General features: G+C 37.9%; 1 protein-coding gene across 5 annotated transcripts in view; it reads left to right on the forward strand.

The window, feature by feature from the left end:
- The window catches only part of LOC115232565 (diacylglycerol kinase epsilon), a 119,534-nt gene extending 99,845 nt beyond the window's left edge, over positions 1-19,689 (forward strand). For all 5 annotated transcript variants that reach the window (XM_036500216.1, XM_029802520.2, XM_029802521.2 and 2 more), the window contains 3 exons: positions 6,922-7,058; positions 16,906-17,017; positions 19,547-19,689. In XM_036500216.1, the coding sequence (XP_036356109.1) occupies positions 6,922-7,058; positions 16,906-17,017; positions 19,547-19,660 (363 nt within the window). In that variant the 3' untranslated portion in view covers positions 19,661-19,689. The remainder of the gene's footprint in view (positions 1-6,921; positions 7,059-16,905; positions 17,018-19,546) is intronic.
- Positions 19,690-21,274: the final 1,585 nt, after the last annotated feature.

The following is a 21,274-nucleotide window of genomic DNA, read 5'->3' on the forward strand; positions in this document are numbered from 1 at the left end:
ATCAAATTGCTGGATCAGATGATGGGAGTTATGGAGAGCATTATAGCCCCACTAATTAGGGAGAGAGTTAACCTAGATGAGATCCAGTTTGGTTTTTGCCAGGTAGAAGTACCACTGATGCTATATTTCTGGTAAGAGAAAAGCAGGAGAAATTCCTAACCAAAGATAAATCTCTGTACTTGGCTTATGTTCACTTGGAGAAAGCCTTTGGCAGGGTCCCCCAACCCCTTAATCTAGTGGTCAGTGCAGAATCTAGGGATAGACAAGTGGTTGGTAAGAGCTGTACAAGCCTTGCACAGGGATGCTGTGAGTAAGGTGACGGTTGGCAATCAGTATAGTGAAGAATTCCGTGTAGAAGTAGGGGTTCACCAAGGATCATTCCTCAACCCCCTCTTATTCATCACAGTCCTCCAGGCAATAACAGAGGAATTCAAGACAGGATGCCCCTAGGAGCTCCACTATGCTGATGACCTTGCTCTAATAGCTGAATCACTACCAGAACTAGAGCTGAAGTATCAGGTGTGGAAGCAAGATTTAGAATTGAAGGGCCTTAGAATCAACCTAGAGAAAACCAAAGATCTTAGTAAGTAGGAAGGCAGACAAATCACAAATCACTTCAGATAGATGGCCCTGCTCGATGTGTAGAAAAGGCATAGGTAGAAACTCCATAAGATGTACCTGGTATAAGCTATGGACACATAAAAGGTGCAGCAATATCAAAGGAAGATTAACCGGGAAGATAGTTTTTATGTGTGGCAGATGCACAGGGGCAATAAACACCGAAGATGTACAGAAGACAAGATTCCATCACATGTCAGGGGAAAAACTAGAAGTAGCTGATAGCTTCTGTTACCTAGGCAACCAAGTCTGTAGTGGGGATGGATGCTGTGAGAGTGTAGTGGTTAGAATAAGAATAACCCGGGCAAAGTTCAGAAAGCTCCAACCTCTGCTGGCAACCAAGAGCCTCTCACTCAGAATGAAAGGTAGACTTTATGATGCATGTGTGCGAACTGCCATGCTACACAGCAGTGAAATATGGACCATGACTGCTGAGGACATGTGTAGGCTTGAAAAAAATGAAGCTAGTATGATTCGCTGGATGTGTAATGGCAGTGTGCACACACAACAGAGTGTAAGCACCCTGAGATGCTAGTGCTGCCTGATTGGCTTCCCATGCTGGTGGCACATAAAAAGCATCATGTGAACATGATTAATGCCAGTGCCCCCAACTGGCTCCTGTGCCGGTGGCATGTAAAAAGCATCATCCAAACGCAGTCAATACCAGAACCCCCAGACTGGCTCCTGTGCTGGTGGCATGTAAAAAGCACCCACTTTACTCTTGGAGTGGTTGGCATTAGGAAAGGCATCCAGCTGTAGAAACCTTGCCAGATCAGATTGTAGCCTGGTGCAGCCTACTGGCTTACCAGTCCTCAGTCAAACCGTCCAACCCATGCCAGCATGGAAAGAGGACATTAAACAATAGTGATGATGTATATATGTATGTGTATATATGTGTGTATGTGTGTGTGTTGCTGCAGAGGAGATGTTATCCAGTCAGAGGGAGAGAGAATGTGAAAGTGAGCAAGAGGATGAGAGTGCAAGAGAGAGGGAATGTGAGATGGTGGTGAAGTGCCAGGGTATACCCTCGATGTACAGGGATCAGAATATAAATGGGATGGTAGAGTATTGACATAGGTGCATGAATTGTGTGTAGGGAATTCACACGAATGCAACAAGTTTGGGGTGGGGACTGCTGTGACTAGTGAAATGTGTGTTTACATGCTCCCCCCCTCTCAAAGGATCTTAGTCCTGCAAGTTACTTGATGACCCTGCCAGTGTTGGTGCATCCAGTTCACACTGGTTAGTGTTTGGAAGGGTATCCAGCTGTAAGAGCCATACCAAAACAGGCCTTTCCAGTGGTGGTGCCATGTAAAAAGCACTCTGTCCACTCTGTAAGGTGGCTGGTGTTAGGAAAGGTATCCAGCTGTAAATATATATATACCTGTATATTACTAAGTATTTCTCTGTCTTTACATTTTATTTTTTTACTTTAGGCGCAGGAGTGGCTGTGTGGTAAGTAGCTTGTTTACCAACCACATGGTTCGGGGTTCAGTCCCACTGCGTGGCACCTTGGGCAAGTGTCTTCTACTATAGCCTCGGGCCAACCAAAGCCTTGTGAGTGGATTTGGTTGACAGAAACTGAAAGAAGCCTGTCGTATATATGTATATATATATATATATATATGCGTGTGTGTGTTTGTGTGTCTATGTTTGTCCCCCTAGCATTGCTTGACAACCGATGCTGGTGTGTTTATGTCCCCGTTACTTAGCGGTTCGACAAAAGAGACCGATAGAATAAGTACTGGGCTTACAAAAGAATAAGTTCCAGGTTCGAGTTGCTCGATTAAAGGCGGTGCTCCAGCATGGCCGCAGTCAAATGACTGAAACAAGTAAAAGAGTAAAAGAGTAGCCATTCCTATAGTTTAGAATTCTCCAGATCACTCTTTAATTAAATTAAACTCTAAATTATTGATTTCTTCTTCAAATTTCAGATCAATACTGTCCCCTTTAGAGTTCTCCCTCCTTTTCTCTTTCTTTGTCTCTTTCTGTCCCTCTTTGCATCTGTATTTCCTTGCCTACACACTCCAGGGTCACAAGGTAGGTCTGCTAGCTGGGAAGTAATTTATGTTACCCTACCACTGACTACTCTACTCCCCCACCACAAGCATCATAAATATCCTTATTTGATTCGGTGTGGGGACCCATATCCACACTTTTAATTTTTTTTTTATTTCCTCCTGATATTAGCCAAACAACAAGGTCTGAAAGACACACAATGTAACAAACACACTTTTGATGTTAGTCTGATGAAATGCCTCTCTTGTGTCTAAAACTGCAAATGTCATGTGAATTTTCATTTAGAATTTTTGCATAAACTGTCATTGCAAATAGAGCTGGTACAGAAACAATTATAATGAATCATTAAAGATGTATTAAAGAATTTTCTTTGTCTTGTTTTTTCATGGATTATTACTCTTTGCTAAACCCATTTTATGATATAATCATTGTGAAACTTGAATTTTCTACACCTGAGGAATTCTGGCTTTGGACTGGAACTCTACAGCGTTGATAGCCTAGTATTCAGGTCAAGTACTTCTCTGGAAATACCCTAACTTTACACCCTACCTGAACTCCTATGTTTGTATGTATGTGTGTGTGTATATATATATATGAGAATTTTATGGAAAGGTATTCCATAGAACTCAACAAATTTGCTAAAATTGGAGAAGAGATGTTGAAATTTGAAAGAATTTCAACATCTTCTCTTCTCCATTTTTTACAAATCTGTTGAGTTCTATGGAACATGTTTCCATAAGATTCTCATAACACACCATATACAATATTTTCATATTCACAAAAACTTACATCAGTAAGCTACCAGCAAAATATGAAGAATCTTTGTTAGAAATCACCTTTTTGGAACCCTCCAAAGTAAAAGATGAAATATAATTCAACCTCCCCGCACATATATATATATATACTCTTTTACTTGTTTCAGTCATTTGACTGCGACCATGCTGGAGCACCGCCTATAATCGAGCAACTCGACCCCGGGACTTATTCTTTTGTAAGCCCAGTACTTATTCTATCAGTCTCTTTTGCCGAACTGCTAAGTAACGGGGACATAAACACACCAGCATCGGTTGTCAAGCAATGCTAGGGGGACAAACACAGACACACGCATATATATATACATATATATGACGGGCTTCTTTCAGTTTCCATCTACCAAATCCACTCACAAGGCTTTAGTAGAAGAGACTTGCCCAAGGTGCCACGCAGTGAGACTGAACCCGGAACCATGTGGTTGGTAAGCAAGCTACTTACCACACAGCCACTCCTGCACCTATATATGTATATATATATATATATATACATATATGTATGTATATATATTCCTAGTAAGGCAGCTGCAGGAGAAATACCTAGCCAAAGATAAGCCCCTGTACCTGGCTTTCGTTGACATGGAGAAAGCCTTCGACAGGGTCCCCCGATCCCTTATCTGGTGGTCAATGAGGAAACTAGGGATAGATGAATGGTTAGTGAGAGCTGTGCGGGCCATGTATAGGGACGCTGCTAGTAAGGTAAGGGTTGGCAAAGAGTACAGTGAAGAATTCCGGGTAGAGGTAGGGGTCCACCAAGGCTCAGTCCTCAGCCCCCTCCTATTTATCATAGTCCTCCAGGCAATAACGGAGGAATTCAAGACAGGATGCCCTTGGGAGCTCCTCTATGCTGATGACCTTGCTCTAATTGCTGAGTCGCTATCAGAACTGGAGGAGAAGTTTCAGGTGTGGAAACAAGGATTAGAATCGAAGGGCCTCAGAGTCAATCTAGCTAAAACCAAAGTCGTAATCAGTAGGAAGGCAGACAAATCACAAACGCCTTCAGGTAGATGGCCCTGCTCGATCTGTAGAAAAGGTGTAGGTAGAAACTCTATAAGATGCACCAAGTGTAAGCTATGGACACATAAGAGGTGCAGCAATGTCAAAGGAAGGCTAACTAGGAAGATGGTTTTTGTATGTGGCAGATGCTCAGGAACAATAAACACTGAAAATGCTCTGAGACCAACTTCCGTCACTTTCCAGGGAGAAAAACTAGAAATAGTTGATAGTTTCCGTTACCTAGGTGACCAAGTCAGCAGCGGGGGCTGGTGTGCTGAAAGTGTAACTGCTAGAGTAAGAATAGCTTCGGCAAAGTTCAGAGAGCTCTTACTTCTGCTGGTGACAAAAGGCCTCTCGCACAGAGTGAAAGGCAGACTGTATGATGCGTGTGTACGAACAGCCATGCTACATGGCAGTGAAACATGGGCCGTGACTGCTGAGGATATGCGTAAGCTCGCAAGAAATGAAGCCAGTATGCTCCGATGGATGTGTAATGTCAGTACTCATACTCGACAGAGTGTAAGTACCTTGAGAGAAAAGCTGGACCTAAGAAGCATCAGTTGTGGTGTGCAAGAGAGATGTTTGCGCTGGTATGGTCATGTGGCGAGAATGGATGAACATAGTTGTGTGAAAAAGTGCCACACCCTGGCGAGTGAGGGAACCTGCGGAAGAGGCAGACCCAGGAAAACCTGGGACGAGGTGGTGAAGCACGACCTTCGAACTTTATGTCTCACTGAGGAAATGACTAGAGACCGAGACCTCTGGAAGTGTGCTGTGCGCGAGAAGACCCAGCAGGACAAGTGAGTTCATAACCCGTGGCCTTCTACATGGGATGGAGCCAGCCTACGTATGCATACCTTCCCTTCTTGGGACACAAAACTACTTGTGAAGACCTGTTGAGGCAAGTGAGGATCAGAATCGAAATCGATCAATGGAAATTGCAGATGTGTTACCAGTGCCGGTGGCATGTCGAAACTCTACTTGGGAAGACCTGTTGAGGCAAGTGAGGATCAGAATCGAAATCGATCAATGGAAATTGCAGATGTGTTACCAGTGCCGGTGGCATGTAAGAGAGCCTTCCGTTTCGCGACCGTTGCCAGCGCTGCCCCGACTGGCCTCGTGCCGGTGGCACGTAAAAAGCACCATCTGTTCGTGTCTGTTGCCAGCCTCGCCTGGCCCTCGTGCCGGTGGCACATAAAAAGCACCATCTGTTCGTGGCCGTTTGCCAGCTCTGTCTGGCACCTGTGTGGGTGGCACATAAAAAGCACCCACTACACTCACGGAGTGGTTGGCGTTAGGAAGGGCATCCAGCCATAGAAACACTGCCAGATTTGACTGGGCCTGATGAAGCCTTCTGGCTTCACAGACCCCAGTAGAACCGTCCAACTCATGCTAGCATGGAAAACGGACGCTAAACGATGATGATGATATATATATATATATATATATATAATATTATTAGAGACAAAACCACTATTTTGCAAAACAAACAAGGAAAGACTTAATCAATACATAAAATTTTAATAAAAAGTAAAAAAAAACGCCACTACAATTGTTTCTTGTCCTGATCGACAATCTTCAGGTGGACTTCCAATCTAAAATATCAATATTTTAAAATATAAAAATAATAATTTTAAAATAATTAAAGTATTAATGAAAAAATATAAATATATAATCTATATATAACCTATATATAATCAATATATAAACAATATATAAACTAAAATAAACCTATCAACAATTAAATATAAAACAAAACAAAAAATAAACTATATATACACCCATACACATATAACTAATTATATATAACCATATCTAAATACATACACTAAATCACACACCTATATATATATCCCTATACATACACATAAAAACGTCTAGGCAACGATAAATAAATAAAATAGCCAAATACTTCAACACAATACTTATTCATACTCCCTCACACACACATACAACCCACATTCCCGCTCTAAACGAACATCATTTAAAATTATGAATGGAGAAATGGAATTAAAAATTATATTCACTTGGTAAAACGAACATTACTTAAAAATTATGAATGAAATAATGTAATAAAATAACAGACATCGTAAATAGACAAATTACTACGAATTCTTTAATAAAACTACCATGATAGGCAGGCAGGCAGGCAGGCAGATTCTTGCTTATGGCAAAAGGTGTAAAGAACACCCTATCTGCTGTCATACCGTGGTATTCAGGCTTCCTGACAGGAGTAAAGCTGAGTGATAAAGGTGATGGTGGAAGAAAAGAGAGAGAGAGATGAGAGGGCAGCAGTGAATGGAAACTTAAAAAGAATATAATGAATGAATGATTCAATGCAGGTACAATATACATTTTAATATACGTTATTTTAATGTCTCTGTTTTGCCAGACTTTACACAGGTGAGTGGGTTTTCTTCAGAGAAAATAAAACACTATAAAATATCTGATAGTGTTGTTTTTCTTTGTTTTCCTACAGGTTGAATTAGATGGTAAAAAAATCAATCTCCCCAAATTGGAAGGCCTTGTTGTTTTAAATATCAGTAGTTGGGCTGGAGGTTGTCGGGTCTGGGAAATCAAAGCAGATGAAGAAGAAGATGAATACATACCTGCCAGGTGAGTTTAATTTGAATTACTAAAAAAGGTGTCAGGTTTGTGAAAACTATGGTGTTTCGAGTGGTTGGTGTATCAGTAAGAGACTTGTCTTTTAATGTGATGGCATGAATAACGAAGTTAGTGGAATCTGGAGATGTTAGGAAAACTGTTGAGAATAATGATGATAGCATCACTGGTAATGATGGTTGTTGTTCTTGTTGGTATGAATTGGATACTCACTCACAATAGCAAGTTTCTAAACATTTCAATCTTCTGTTATTTCTCTGCATAGCCTAATGTTATTAGATTTGATCGAACTATTTCCTTTCAAGTCTTCATCTTTTTTTAACTTTACTTCCTTCACTCAATACTTTATTTCCTCAACATTTATTCCCCTCCACTTCATATTTATACATACAAATGTCTGCATTTATCAGCACCAATCAGCCAATATCTCTGATGTTTACATACATACATAAACACACACACACACACACATGTATATACATGTATGTGTGTGGGTGTATATGTTTGTGTCTACATACATATGAGTTTATATGTCTCTCTCTCAATATATGTATATCTGTTACAATGTGGTTTTGCATCTACTTTCTCAAGAGAGGAAGAAGAGAAAGAAACACAAAAAGAAAGTGAAATAGTAAGAGGAAAAGGAACTTTTTTCACTGGACACTATATCCATAATGTATATTCTGTATCAGAAATTATTTTCCCCTACTGGAAAATACTTTAGGAGTGTATAGTGTCAGGTAAAACATACAGGTCTTATAACTGAAAGGTTGTGATCTTTATATGGTTCAGTCCTGTTTGGTGCAATCTTAACCAGACTCTCACTCACAGTGATCATGAAACTCCAAATGATATTCTAGAGCAAATCTAGAAATAATGTCTTTCATAGAATTCATTTAGATGCTTTGAGTGCACACGCACAGCTATGTGATTTTGAGTTCAGTCCCACTGTGTGACACCTTGAGCTAGTGTATTCTATTTTAAGTGAAGCCTGGTGACTGAATTGGTAGACAGAAACTGATAAGCTCATAATACATAACACTAAAAAATACCTTGGATTGAAAGAAAAGGAGCAGTAAGTCACTTGAAGGATTTCAACCATGTATTCACTATAACCCACTCTGTTATGATGCCATTACAATTATCTTTTGCTGGATTTACAACTGTGTTAACAGAAGATTATTTTACATATTTCTTAACATTTCTATATCTTCAAATGTTAACGGTTTATTTATCCTTGATTTATCCTCTTGAATTCTCCCCACTGTCTCCAAATATCTGATTAGGTGGGTATGTCCTACACACCCATGTAATCTCTAAATAATTTCATCACAGATTTAGTAGTCAGTATTTGAGGTTGATGTAACATCAGTTGACCAAACCTTTACCCTCACTGGACCTATCATCTAATGCCTTATCACTAACCAACACACAGCCACATACATACTACGACACTGCTCTCCCCCCTCTCTCCACCTCTAGACCCTATAGTACTTCATGTCAGCTGACTGGTCAGAATTTTGCCAGTTTTATGCAAATAAATCCTGGCAGCACATGTTCTTCCAAGAAGAGTTAAAGAGTTGTTAGAGGATTTTGTAGAGTAGTAGATGTAGGAAATATTAAAAGGATATTCAGCCTTGTCTATGAAATAGGTGTTGGCTAATTAGTTGAATTTGAATCATAGTAATTCTGCAAAAAGTTATTATTTCAAATACATTAAATTATTTGTATCAGAGATACATTTTTTTAAGTCTTAAAAATGTGCAAAAGACCCCTTACTCCTGTACCTTTTTTTTATTTAGAAAAGTTTATACAATTTTTCCTGAACTTATTCCAAGTGTAGCCATTCATATGACTTGAGATTGTTAAACTATCATCCCCATATAAGCCTGAACTGTGGGAGAGGTGGGGGGGGGGCTTTATAGCTGGTCATAGTCTCACGTGGTGAAACCATCTAATGTTAACTCCGTTCAGAAGGCTGGAGTAGATGTCATTCGATGAAGGAACACTGTACAATGCATTCATAGAACCATCTGTAAATTTAAATGCTTTTACTCCAGGTCACAAATATATACAAGTTGAATAATCATGGAAAGTGTTTACAAGTGAAGGCCATATTCAGCTTCTGAGTATTCTACCTCATATCTGCTCAATGTCTGTTAGCCGTTGCATGTGTTGTGCAAAAGCTAATGAGGTCACGTCTGCACACCTTGCTGTCACGATGACAAAGAAGAACTGAATGCCAGAACCTCAATGTTACATGTGCCACCTTGTGGTAAGCTATTTAGACAGCTACTGTCAGGGGAGGTAACTGCACCTACAGAGCCCTCCCTTAGACCACAAACGGTTGACCAAAAGGAAGGTAGGTGAAATGTACATGTGCAATAAAAGGACACAGAAGAATGAAACATGGCAAAGCAGTTGTATGAACAATGCAAGAGTACAAATTTGGAGGAAACATGCAGAAAAAATGTCTGTTCTAGTAGAGAACAAAATATGATACACAGAATCTGAACTATGGCTGAACAATTGAAAATACAATGCAAATATGTACAAAGAAAGAAATATTCAGCAAAGAAAGGTGTTCAATCAAACAGACGGTAGCTATCTAAAGCTTCTTTAGGGTCTCTAGGGTAAATAATCTGACTAAGTTATTTATCCTGGATCTATCTTTTTAAATTCTCACTACTTTGACTCCAAATTTCTGATAAGATGGACTTGTCCTACACACCCATGAAACTTTAAGTAATGCGAAACTAAGTAAACCTGCCAAATATGTTGAGTGCTACTTTCTTTTGTTTGTTCACTCCCTCTCCCATTCTCTCTCTCTATCTTTCTTTTCTCTCTTCTCTCTTCTTTCTCCTCTCTCTCTCTCTCTCTCACTCTCTTTCTCGCTATATTAACTGGTCACGGTCAGTGTGATATATATATATATATATATATATACAATTGCAGCGTGGAAGGTGTTTATAAGCCATTTAAGAAACACACAAAAGCCGTTCGATTCACTTCAACATTTAAGTTTAATTTGTCAAAATATTTTCGTCGCTAAAATCTGCGACCTGTTCACTGACAAAGTCCGTGCTGCTCCGCGACCTGTTCACTGACGAAGTCCGTGCTGAGATGCAGCACGGACTTTGTCAGTGAACAGGTCGCGGATTTTAGCGACGAAAATATTTTGACAAATTAAACTTAAATGTTGAAGTGAATCGAACGGCTTTTGTGTGTTTCTTAAATGGCTTATAAACACCTTCCACGCTGCAATTGTTTTTGTTTCAGCACACGATCTCAGATCAAATTACTTGCTATGCGAGTACATCTCCGTAATAATATATATATATATATATATATATATATAACTAAAAGCACACAGGACTTAGACTCTCTCAAATGCCCAGGAGGTTCTCTTGAGGTAGTAGATAGTTTCTGTTACCTAAGTGACCAAATTAGCAATGGGGGTGGATGCTCTGAAAGTATTGTTTTTAGAATATGAATTGAATGGAGAAAGTTCAGAGAGCTACTACCACTGTTGGCAAGAAAAGGACTCTCTCTCAGAGTGAAAAGTAGATTGTATGATGCTTGTGTATAAACAGCTATACTCCATTGTAGTGAATTTTGAATGCAGAGGACATATATGGACTAGAGAGAAATGAAGGTAGTATGCTCCACTGGATGTGCAGTATCAATGTGCATGAACTACAAAGCACAACTGTGTTGAGAGAAAATTTGGATGTAAGAGAAATCAAATGCAGCATGCAAGAGAGCAGACTACGTTGATTTAGACATGTGATGTAGACAGTTGTATAAAGAAGTGCCAGTCACTGAAATTGGATGACACCTGTGGAAGAGTGAGTTCCAGGAAAACATGGGATGAAATGGTGAGGACTGATCTCAGGATGTTGGGACTCACAGTGGAAATGACACTGCTCATGTCAGTGAACATGAGTTCTAGAAGCGTTGTGTCCCACCCACACATAACAATAAAACTTTCACACACCCTACACCAACAAACGAAACTACACCCACTCCCTCTTCCTAAACTGTTTCTCTTCTCTTCCTCACATTTCCTTTTCATACACTGTAACTACCTTCCACTCCCCAATCCAGTCCAGCTACTCTGCTCACTGTATCATTGCTTCCCCTGTCCCCCTCCCCCTCTGTATACCCAAGATTCTCACCAGTCACTGCATCACCCCACCCCCACTCATAACTTCTTGGTGATACCCTGCCAGCACCTGCCACCATTCATTTCCCTCTTCCTTGCTCTACCATCTCATCTATGCCCTGGTCCCCATTCCTTGCAAGTATATCCTGGCACTTACTGCTCTTGCTGTCTTCTACCCTCTCCCTTTCCCTTGCTTTCTCCTTTGGCTGAATAATCATGTATCTCTTCTGCAGCAACAAACTGTTTCTGCTTTCATTCTTGGTCACTCTCTCTTCCTTCTTTCCCTTGCTTTTACTTCTGGCTAGGTAACCATGTGTCTCCTTTACAACAGCACACTTCTTTCTTGTTAACTCCTACTCTCTCTAGGTAACTGCTTCTGCCCTCATTCTTATTAACACTCACTCTCTCTGTCTGTCTGTCTGTCTGTCTGTCTGTCTGTCTGTCTCTCTCTCCTGGGTTGGGTAACCAGGAAACTCTTCCAAAGCAAGACATCTGCTTCTGCCTCTAATTGTCACACTCTAATTGTTCATCATCTGACACAAAATCACCTGCTCCACTGCCCACTCCCCTCTCAAATACACTTTGTTTTCCAAAGTCACTTGGTGACTCCACCAGTGCAGGTTTCACTTTAAAAGCACCCAATCCACACTGTAAAGTGGTTGGCATTTGGAAGGGCATCCAGCTGTAAAAGTCTCATCAAAACTGACCTTGTCTGTGTGAGTGCCACATAAAAAGCACTCGGCTGACTCTATAGAGTGGTTGGTGTTAGGAAGGACATCCAGCTATAAGAAAACTATGCCAAAACAGACACAGAAGCATGGCGCAGACTCCTGCTTGGGCAGCTCCTATCAAATCATCCAACCCATGCCAGCATGGAGGGAGGACATTAAATAACGACGATGACGATGATGATGGTGATGGTGATGGTGATGATGATGATGATGATGATTTATGTATAACAGACAAAAAGGGAATGGAAAACCCTGGCAGATATCAACAAAGTATTCAGTATTAAAAGAATATGATTAACAATATTCAACATTTAGACACCAAGTAGAATACAGATCCCAGGTAAATCCTCATACATGACAGGTAAATCCAAATATCTTTTGACAGAATTTCAAAAAATTCAGAGTATTTGACAACAAAAAATACGTATAGAGAAAATTACATCTTTATTGTAGATCTCACCTTACAAAGCCAACAATTGATTCTATTGCATTAGCATTTATATATAAATATATATATATATATATATATATATATATATACACATACATGCATACATTTATATATGTATAGAAAATATCATTAAAATTAATACTTATATTTCTGAAAAAAATATGTTAATGCAAGTTATCAAAGCAATCCAAAATAAGTGAAATTCGAATTGAACATATGAAATATTAAATACTACCAATATACAAACACCTACAAAATGAATGCTTAAAGGGAATTCAATTTTAAGACATTGTTGTATTCAACTAATGATGACATCAGTGTATAACAAAAGAATTTATAAAAGTAAAAAATAAATGTATTTAAGAAAGGTCATTTTTATATTCAGCTATTGATGAAATCAGTGGATAACAAAATAATAAAAAAAACATAAGAGTTCTACATTACAATGATAAGAAACATAGAAAAATATAATCTAAAAAAAGGCCATTCTTGTATTGTTGACATCACTGGATAACTAAAGAATAAAAGATAAATGTAAGAATTCTATGTTACAATTATTAGAAACAGAAATTTTACATCACCACAATTAGTTATCTACTTAGTAAATGTATTAAACCTTTTAGAAGAATTAATTTATTATATAATGTATGAAAAGCTATTATAATTAAGAATTGAAATATTTGAATGTCTTTCTAAATTTATGGCAACATCTTATCATGAAGCTCATTAAAATTCAATAAAATTATTTTAGAAGTAATTATATAATACATTTCTTCAAGGCAAAGATCACATATAGAATTACCAATATTATACAATGGAGCATAACTAATAATTGGACCACTTGAAATCATACTTAATGTTCCTATCTTTTAAATCCCATATGCATATACTAAGATTTGTAGAATTACTTTTTCTTCTTAAATGAATGAGAATGATTATGAAATGTAGATTTCAAAATTGTAGCAGATGAACCAGTGTAATGATATTTATGATCCCCTGTTATTACCTTGCACTGATAGACTATATTTTCCGTTAAACACTGATTTTCTAAATGACATATTTTCTTTTTACAATTACATAGGTATTTATTCACTTGTATTAGGTACTCATAGTTAAAAGGATTTCTACTAGTTTTCCTCTCCAAATTAGGCATTAAGTTGAGATTATTATTATTACAATTAATATTGTAATAATGAAGCCCTGTTCATTGTGCAACAACATGAGTGAAGTGAATTCCATCAGAAATCATAACAGAAGTTGGAACATGTAAAGATTCCCATTTGGTGTACGCTGCAGAATGCACAAAACACAACTTAATTTATGTTGGTTGCACAACAGAACAATTAAGCAAAAGGCTTAATGGGCACAGATTCGACATCAGGCACAATAACAGTAGTTCAACAGAACTTGCTGAACATTTCGTTTCAAGCAGCTGCAATTTTGAAGGAGACTTGAAAATGCATATTCTCAGAAAATATTCTGAATCTGCTTCACTTTCACTTCTCAGAATGTATGAGGAGAAATATGTTTGTGGGTTAACATCACGCCCTGGATGAATGAATAAGATGAAAGGAAAAATCATCAAATTTATACAAAGCTGTTTGATTAAATTATTCTTCTTTCTCTCTTTTTCTTTCCTTTTTTTCTGTTGTCTTCTTTTTTCTGTTTTTTTCTCTCTTTTTCTTTTCACCTGTTATAAAATTGTAACTTGATGTCATTCCATTAACATGTGAACGCTGGTTGCTCTTGTTTACACTTTACGTTTAAATTTCCCACCTTCACTGTGAACAGGAATTAATCTTTTCTCTTTGTACCATATAGGTCAACTCACTACCTCTCTTCATCTGACACCAACCCCACACAGATTCCCACACACCTCCTACATTCAAATGCTACCTCTACCTACACACCTGCATACCACATCCACAAACACCTCACTCCACACACACCAGTACTAAACACTTTTCAGCACCCACACCATACACCATTATTCATACACCCACACACAATCTTCAATAGCATCACCACACATATCACTATATAGGCTGCTCCACACACTGTTTGACTCAGTACACACACCACACACCATCATGCACACTCCCACACTAATGCAAGAACTTAATACCTCAACACAGACAATATATACACACACATGTGACACACATAGACACAGATAACTTTCACTTGCAAACACACTATATACATGCATACTATTAGTCACAGACAGACAGACACACACATATGTGCACACCACCTGATCAAGCACATATTAACTGCTACCCACACATTAGCCTCACATATACACACATCCATCCACACATACTCACCAACACATGTACTCACACACTCACTCCCATTCACACAAACACACTCACACACCATTCTTACATACACTCATGTGCTTGTGCCCTTTAGTTCCTTGAGGTCACTGTTATCGTTATTATTATTGTTATCCCCCTTTCATTGAGCGGATCATCTTGTCACGTTGGACTGTTGAACTCTGCACATTTTTTTCTCTCCATTTCTTTTCATTCTCTCTCTGTTTTTTTACTTCTTATTCATTTCTGTCAAAGAGCAGAGGCTTGAAACACAAAAGACTTTTCCATTCTTAAACTAATACACCTTCTTGTTGTTCCGACACCTCTTTTTTGTCTTTTGTTTTCTGTAAACTTGAACTATATAATGATTTTTTCTTCAATATATATATGGATAGTTTATCCTGTTCACGTTATTGTATTAGCATTATCATGCGTTTGAGAATGAATTATTTCTGTATTTATATATCATCATTTGACATCCGCTTTCCATGCTGGCTTGGATTGGACAGTTTGACTGAGGACTGGTGAGCCAGAAGGCTGCACCAGGTTCCAATCTGATCTGGCAAAGTTTCTACAGCTGGATGCCCTTCCTAACACCAACCACTCTGAGAGTGTATGGGTGCTTTTATGTGCCACTGGCACGAGGGCCAGTCAGGCGGTTCTGGCAACGACCATGCTCAAATGGTGTTTTTTATGTGCCACCTGCATAAGAGTCAGTCTGGCAGCACTGGCAACGACCATGCTCAAATGTTGTTTTTCACATGCCACCGGCACAGGTGCCAGTAAGGTGACGCTGGCAATGATCATGCTCATATATATATATATATATATATATATATATATAATATATATATATATATATATTATATATATATATATATATATATATATGACAGGCTTCTTTCAATTTTCATCAGCCAAACCCACTCCCAAGGCTATAGGAGAAGACACTTGTCCTCTCTCTCTCTCTCTCTCTTATATATATATATGTATGTGTGTGTGTGTGTATGTGGAGGTGCAATGGCCCAGTGGTTAGGGCAGTGGACTTGCAGTCGTAGTATTTCAGTTTTGATTCCCAGACCAGGCATTGTGAATGTTTATTGAGCGAAAACACCTAAAGCTCCATGAGGCTCCGGCAGGGGTGGGGGCGAACCCTGCTGTATACTTTTACCACAACTTTCTCTCGCTCTGTCTCCCTATTTCTGTTGTACCTTTATTTCAAAGGGCCAGCCATGTCACACTCTGTGTCACGCTGAATATCCCTGAGAACTACGTTAAGGGCATACGTGTCTATGGAGTGCTCAGCCACTTGCACATTAATTTCACGAGCAGCCTGTTCCATTGATCGGATCAACTGGAACCCTTGTAATTGGAACTGATGAATATATATATATAATGTGTGTATGTATATATCATATAATAATGGAGCAAGAAAGAGAGCATGAAGCATGATCCTACAATCCTATGTAGTCAAAACTTTAGGAATGCACTGTTCAGTCTAAAACAAACAGTATAATATCATTAATTCCAATTTGAATATATCTTTATAAGAATTTAATTCCAATTCTTTATTTTGAAAGCTTCAATGTGGCTGTCATCCTGTTTCAATAGATCAAGCAATGACATATTCACTGCAATGCGTACTTCCTGTCTAATCCCATTTTGTGGAAGTTACTATAAATTTTTGTGTCATTTTTTAACCCCCCAAAAAGCCTTTTGGATTTCTGTTTTCAACAATTTTGATTTCTAGTTTTTGTCTTACTTTCCATGATATTTTGGTGCATAAATGAAGTATTGCTTACTATAGTGAGAACCATTTCTTTTTAAAAGCAAACGTATTGTGGGAGAAAAATAAACATTTAGGTAATTAAAAAATAAACTGTTTTTGAAGAATGGTAATTTCCTTGAGTGCATGGATTCATCATATGCAGATATGCTACATTCCATTACTCATAAATGAGTAATAGAATGGCTCATTGTACTTACACACATATGATTGGGATCAGAAATCATCTACTTTTTATCCCCTAAAGATTTACTTAGTTTTTATATTCTGTTCAACACAATATAAGTTTCCTAGTTTCTTGGTGCAAGACATTATTTATTTTCAAATTCAGACTTCACAACTAATTAAACATGTCATTAATTGATATGAAATAAAACTCTAATTTTTCAGCTATAATGATGGAATGGTTGAGGTATTTGGGTTACACTCCTCCTTCCATGTTGCTCAACTCCAAGTTGGTATGATACCTCCTATTCGTATTGGACAGGCAAGCAAAATAAAGGTAAGTGAAAGAAACATGTTCCATGGTAAAAATGACTGACATTTTTCACTCAATTTTCATGTTTCTCAAAAGAGAGAGTAAAAGAAAAAAGTATAAGGAAAGCTTTGAGATGAATTTACAGGCTTTTGTAGCTTAAATGATAAATTATTATTATTATTATTATTATTATTATTATTATTATTATTACTATTGTTATCATTATTCCTTCCTTCATAACACAGTGTAGGTAAAAATGCACCGGAGTCTTTAATCATCTGTCAAGACACAAGGACCTCAGATAGATAATACTTTCCTTAAGATGTGTGCTGTGCCTAATAAGGCTGCTTTTTGCAAGACATCAATCTTGCATGGGATTTCCAGTTGCCTTATGAAGTCTTGAAGTTTCAATGAGATTGAGCCCAACACTCTGCTCACCACTGGTATCACTTTTACATTACCCTCTTGCATCCTATACAGTTTTGCCTTTCTCCTTTCATTTCAGAGTACTTAGTGATTTTTTCCATCTCTTTACTCACAACATTCATGTAATTTTGTATGGCTACATCAATGATCTGACAGTATTTGACTCTCTTATTCAATATGACAATATCCTGCCAACAGTGTTCGATTACAAGATCCGTCTGAAAATCATAGTCCTAGAGTATTGTTACTTTTCCATCCTCCTGCATAAACAATAATAGAAATCCTATAACAAGGCTCATTATAGTTCTGTGAATATATCATTAGAGACATTTCACCTTGTTTTCTAAAGAGTTTATTTGAAACTGGACAAAAAGTTGTTGGACAAAAAAGTCATCAGACAAAAATATGTTAGGCCAAAAGATATGGATAAAAAGACACTTGACGAAGTGACATCAGACAAAAAGACATAGCACCTTCTGAAAGTACCTTCATACCTGTAGAATTCATCTTGATCCCTTTGTAGTATTTGCCAGGCCAAAGATTTCTGTGTTATCCTTGATAGTTCCTGGCACAAAAGTCCTTTGGATTAGCCAGTTCATTTTCTCTGATTCTCGGAGCAAGGAAGAGTAATGATGTTCTTCCATCTCACTGACCATCTATAAATTGCCCTTCACTAATCTCATTGCCTGACTGGTAGACAATGTGTGCCTGACAACATTCCACACACCAGACTCCTATTCTAGATCCTTGCTTAATCTAATCCTCACTGTCCAGAAATCTTTGTAGGTGGTCAGGGGATAAATAACAGCTGAGGTAACGTAGACATATGCTACTCTACCCAACCTTTCACCGATAGCTTCCTTTAGGTTCATTTCTGAGTAAGATTAGACACCTATCCTGCCCAATTCTGGTTTAGCTGAAGACTGTGACCAAACCAAACCTTCAGTAGCATTAACAATCCATTGGTCCAATATCCTGTGATACTCTCAGATGACATGAATTTGCCTCTCCAGGTGCTGAGCTGCAAACCCACTGAGTTTTGCCCCTGCCACCATCTCAAATTCCTTTAGAAGGGTAATGATTACTTTCATCTCAGTGGCATCTGATTCCATGACAGTAAGCACTCCCAGGTCCCTGTCTAAAAGGACACTCTTCAACCATTCCAGCTTTTGTAGCATTGACTCAAGAACCAACAGAAACAGATGTGAATGGGGGGGGGGATAGTCCTGATGTAAAATGACCCCAAGATCAGTGGATCTTGGGGTCATTTTATATTGTAATGGCTTCTAAATAATAATGGTCAACACTCTCCAAAGTTTTTGACTAATTTACAATTTTTAGCTAGTTTTTCTGTGAACATAACTGACGTGTTAGGATTGGCAGGTATTGTCATACCAATCAGCATAAAGGTTTTATCTTTATGGCTTTTAATTATGATATCTGGCGTGTTTGCTTTGATTCTACTGCCTGACTACACTGACATAGCCTAAAGGACAGTAACATTATCATTCTTGGTAACTGTTTTTGATTTGTGGTCCTGCCATCTTTTTAGAGATTTTAATGCTCAATTTCTTGCAGGTTTTCCAGTATAGGTATACCACTGTCTTGTGACATTAGATAATTTGCTTTTTCCCCAATGCTGAGGAGTCAGCGATGATGTGTATGGCAGGTTCCACATGTCCTACCCATTTAGTCCTCTCATCTTTGAGAATGCAATGCTGCTATGACTTGTGACTAAGACTTTGATCTTGGCAGTAACAATAAAGTTGTCTGTCTCTACCTTGAATCCAATACCTTCAAGACATTGATTTGTCTGTTGTCAGTCAACTTCTGCCTCTTTATGACATTCTGGATATCTACCATGAATTTTTTGTTTTCAGTTCGTCCTTATTTGGTGGGGGCCATGCTACTTGGCATTTTTTCTTCAACTTGGGAGACAAGAGATATCAATGCTACATTTTTATTTTGTGTAAATTCAGAGGATGAGGAGGGGGATGACAGTGATGACAATTCAAAAATGTTCTGTTTTTTTCCATGATCAGAAATAACTTTCTCCTACTTTCCCCTTGGAAAACTACAACTATAAAATGTTGTTGTTGTTATTATTATTATTTTCTCTATTTACAGATTACATTAAACTGTACAGCACCAATGCAAGTTGATGGTGAACCCTGGCTCCAACAACCTGTGGAGATGACTGTCACCCACCGTAGTAAAGCTACTATGTTGTCTCTTTGCTGAATATCTGCTATATATACTGACAAAAAAAAGAAACACACACACACACACACACATATATATATATATATATATATATATATATATATATATATATATACAGTGTAGAAATCTACAATAACAGGAGGGCTTTCATATATATGTATGTATATATATATATATATATAATATATATATATATATATATATATATATATATTACAGTGTAGAAATCTACAATAACAGGAGGGCTTTCATATATATGTATGTATATATATATATATATATATATGTGTGTGTGTGTGTAATTATCTTTATATGTACATACATACATATACAGACATATGCACACACAAACACACACACTTTTTTCTCCAGCTTCTGCCATCACAAAATACTCTTAACTAATATTTATTTCTTTGTTAATGTGATGAGCTGGCAGAATCATTACTGTGCTGGACAAAATGTTTAGCAGTATTTCATCCATCTTTATATTCTGAGTTCAAATACTGCCAAGGTCAACTTTGCTTTTATTCTTTCAGAGTCGATGAAATAAGTACCATTTGAGCTCTGAGATCATTGTAATCAACTAGTCCCCTCCCTTAAAATTTCAGGCCTTGTGCCTATACTAGAAAAGATTATATATTTCTTTGCATTTACATTTGTTGTTTTGTTTATTTTGGATTTTTTTTCCTTCAAAATACCTTTCATATTACTCTGTAAAGTGATTGACATTAGGAAGATATCCATGCGTAGAAACCATGCCAAATCAGATTGGTGTCTGGTGCAGCTTCCCAGCTTGCTAGCTCTGATCAAACTGTCCAACCCATGTCAGCATGGAAATGGATGTTAAATGATGATGGTGATGAGCTGGCAGAATTGTTAGCATGCCAGAGAAAATGCTTAGCAGTATTTCATCTGTCTTTATGTTCTGAATTCAAATTCTGCCAAAGTATACTTTGCCTTTTGGGGTTGATAAAATAAGTGCTAGTTGAATGCTGGGGTTCAATGTATTCAACTCCCCCCCCCCCATGAAATTACTGGTCTTGGGCCAAAATCTGAAACCATTATTGTTGTTGTTGTTAAGGTAACAAGCTAGTGTAATTGTTATCATGCTGGACAAAATGCTTAATGGCATTTCTTCTGGCTTTACATTCTGTGTCCAAATTCTGCTCAGGGTAGCTTTGATTTCTTTCTTTTAGAGCAGATGAAATACATGTACCAGTTGAGCACTGGAGTCAATATAATCAACTAGTCCCCTCCTGCAAAATTTCAGGCCTTGTGCCTATAGTAGAAAGGATTATTATTTTTATTATTGTTTTAAGAGGTGGGATTGGCAGAATTGTTGAAGTGCCATGCAGTATTTGTTCTGGCTCTTTCTAGGTCAACTTCTTCCTTCCATCCCTCTGTGGTTGATAAAATAAGATACTAGTTATGTACTGGAGTCAATGTATCAACTGTACCCCTGCCCCACTTCATAACTGCTTGTCTTGTAGAAACCGTTATTACTGTTTGACAAAAGTCAAACATTTCAATATTTTATGTAAACAGTGAAAGATAGAGTGTAGCTAGGGCAAAGGACAGGCCCCCTTAATGGAATTGATATGATTGAGGCCTCAGTTTGAACTTCTGTTAGAA

Source organism: Octopus sinensis, linkage group LG2 (assembly GCF_006345805.1).
Source record: "Octopus sinensis linkage group LG2, ASM634580v1, whole genome shotgun sequence".
NCBI classification, from domain to species: domain Eukaryota; kingdom Metazoa; phylum Mollusca; class Cephalopoda; order Octopoda; family Octopodidae; genus Octopus; species Octopus sinensis.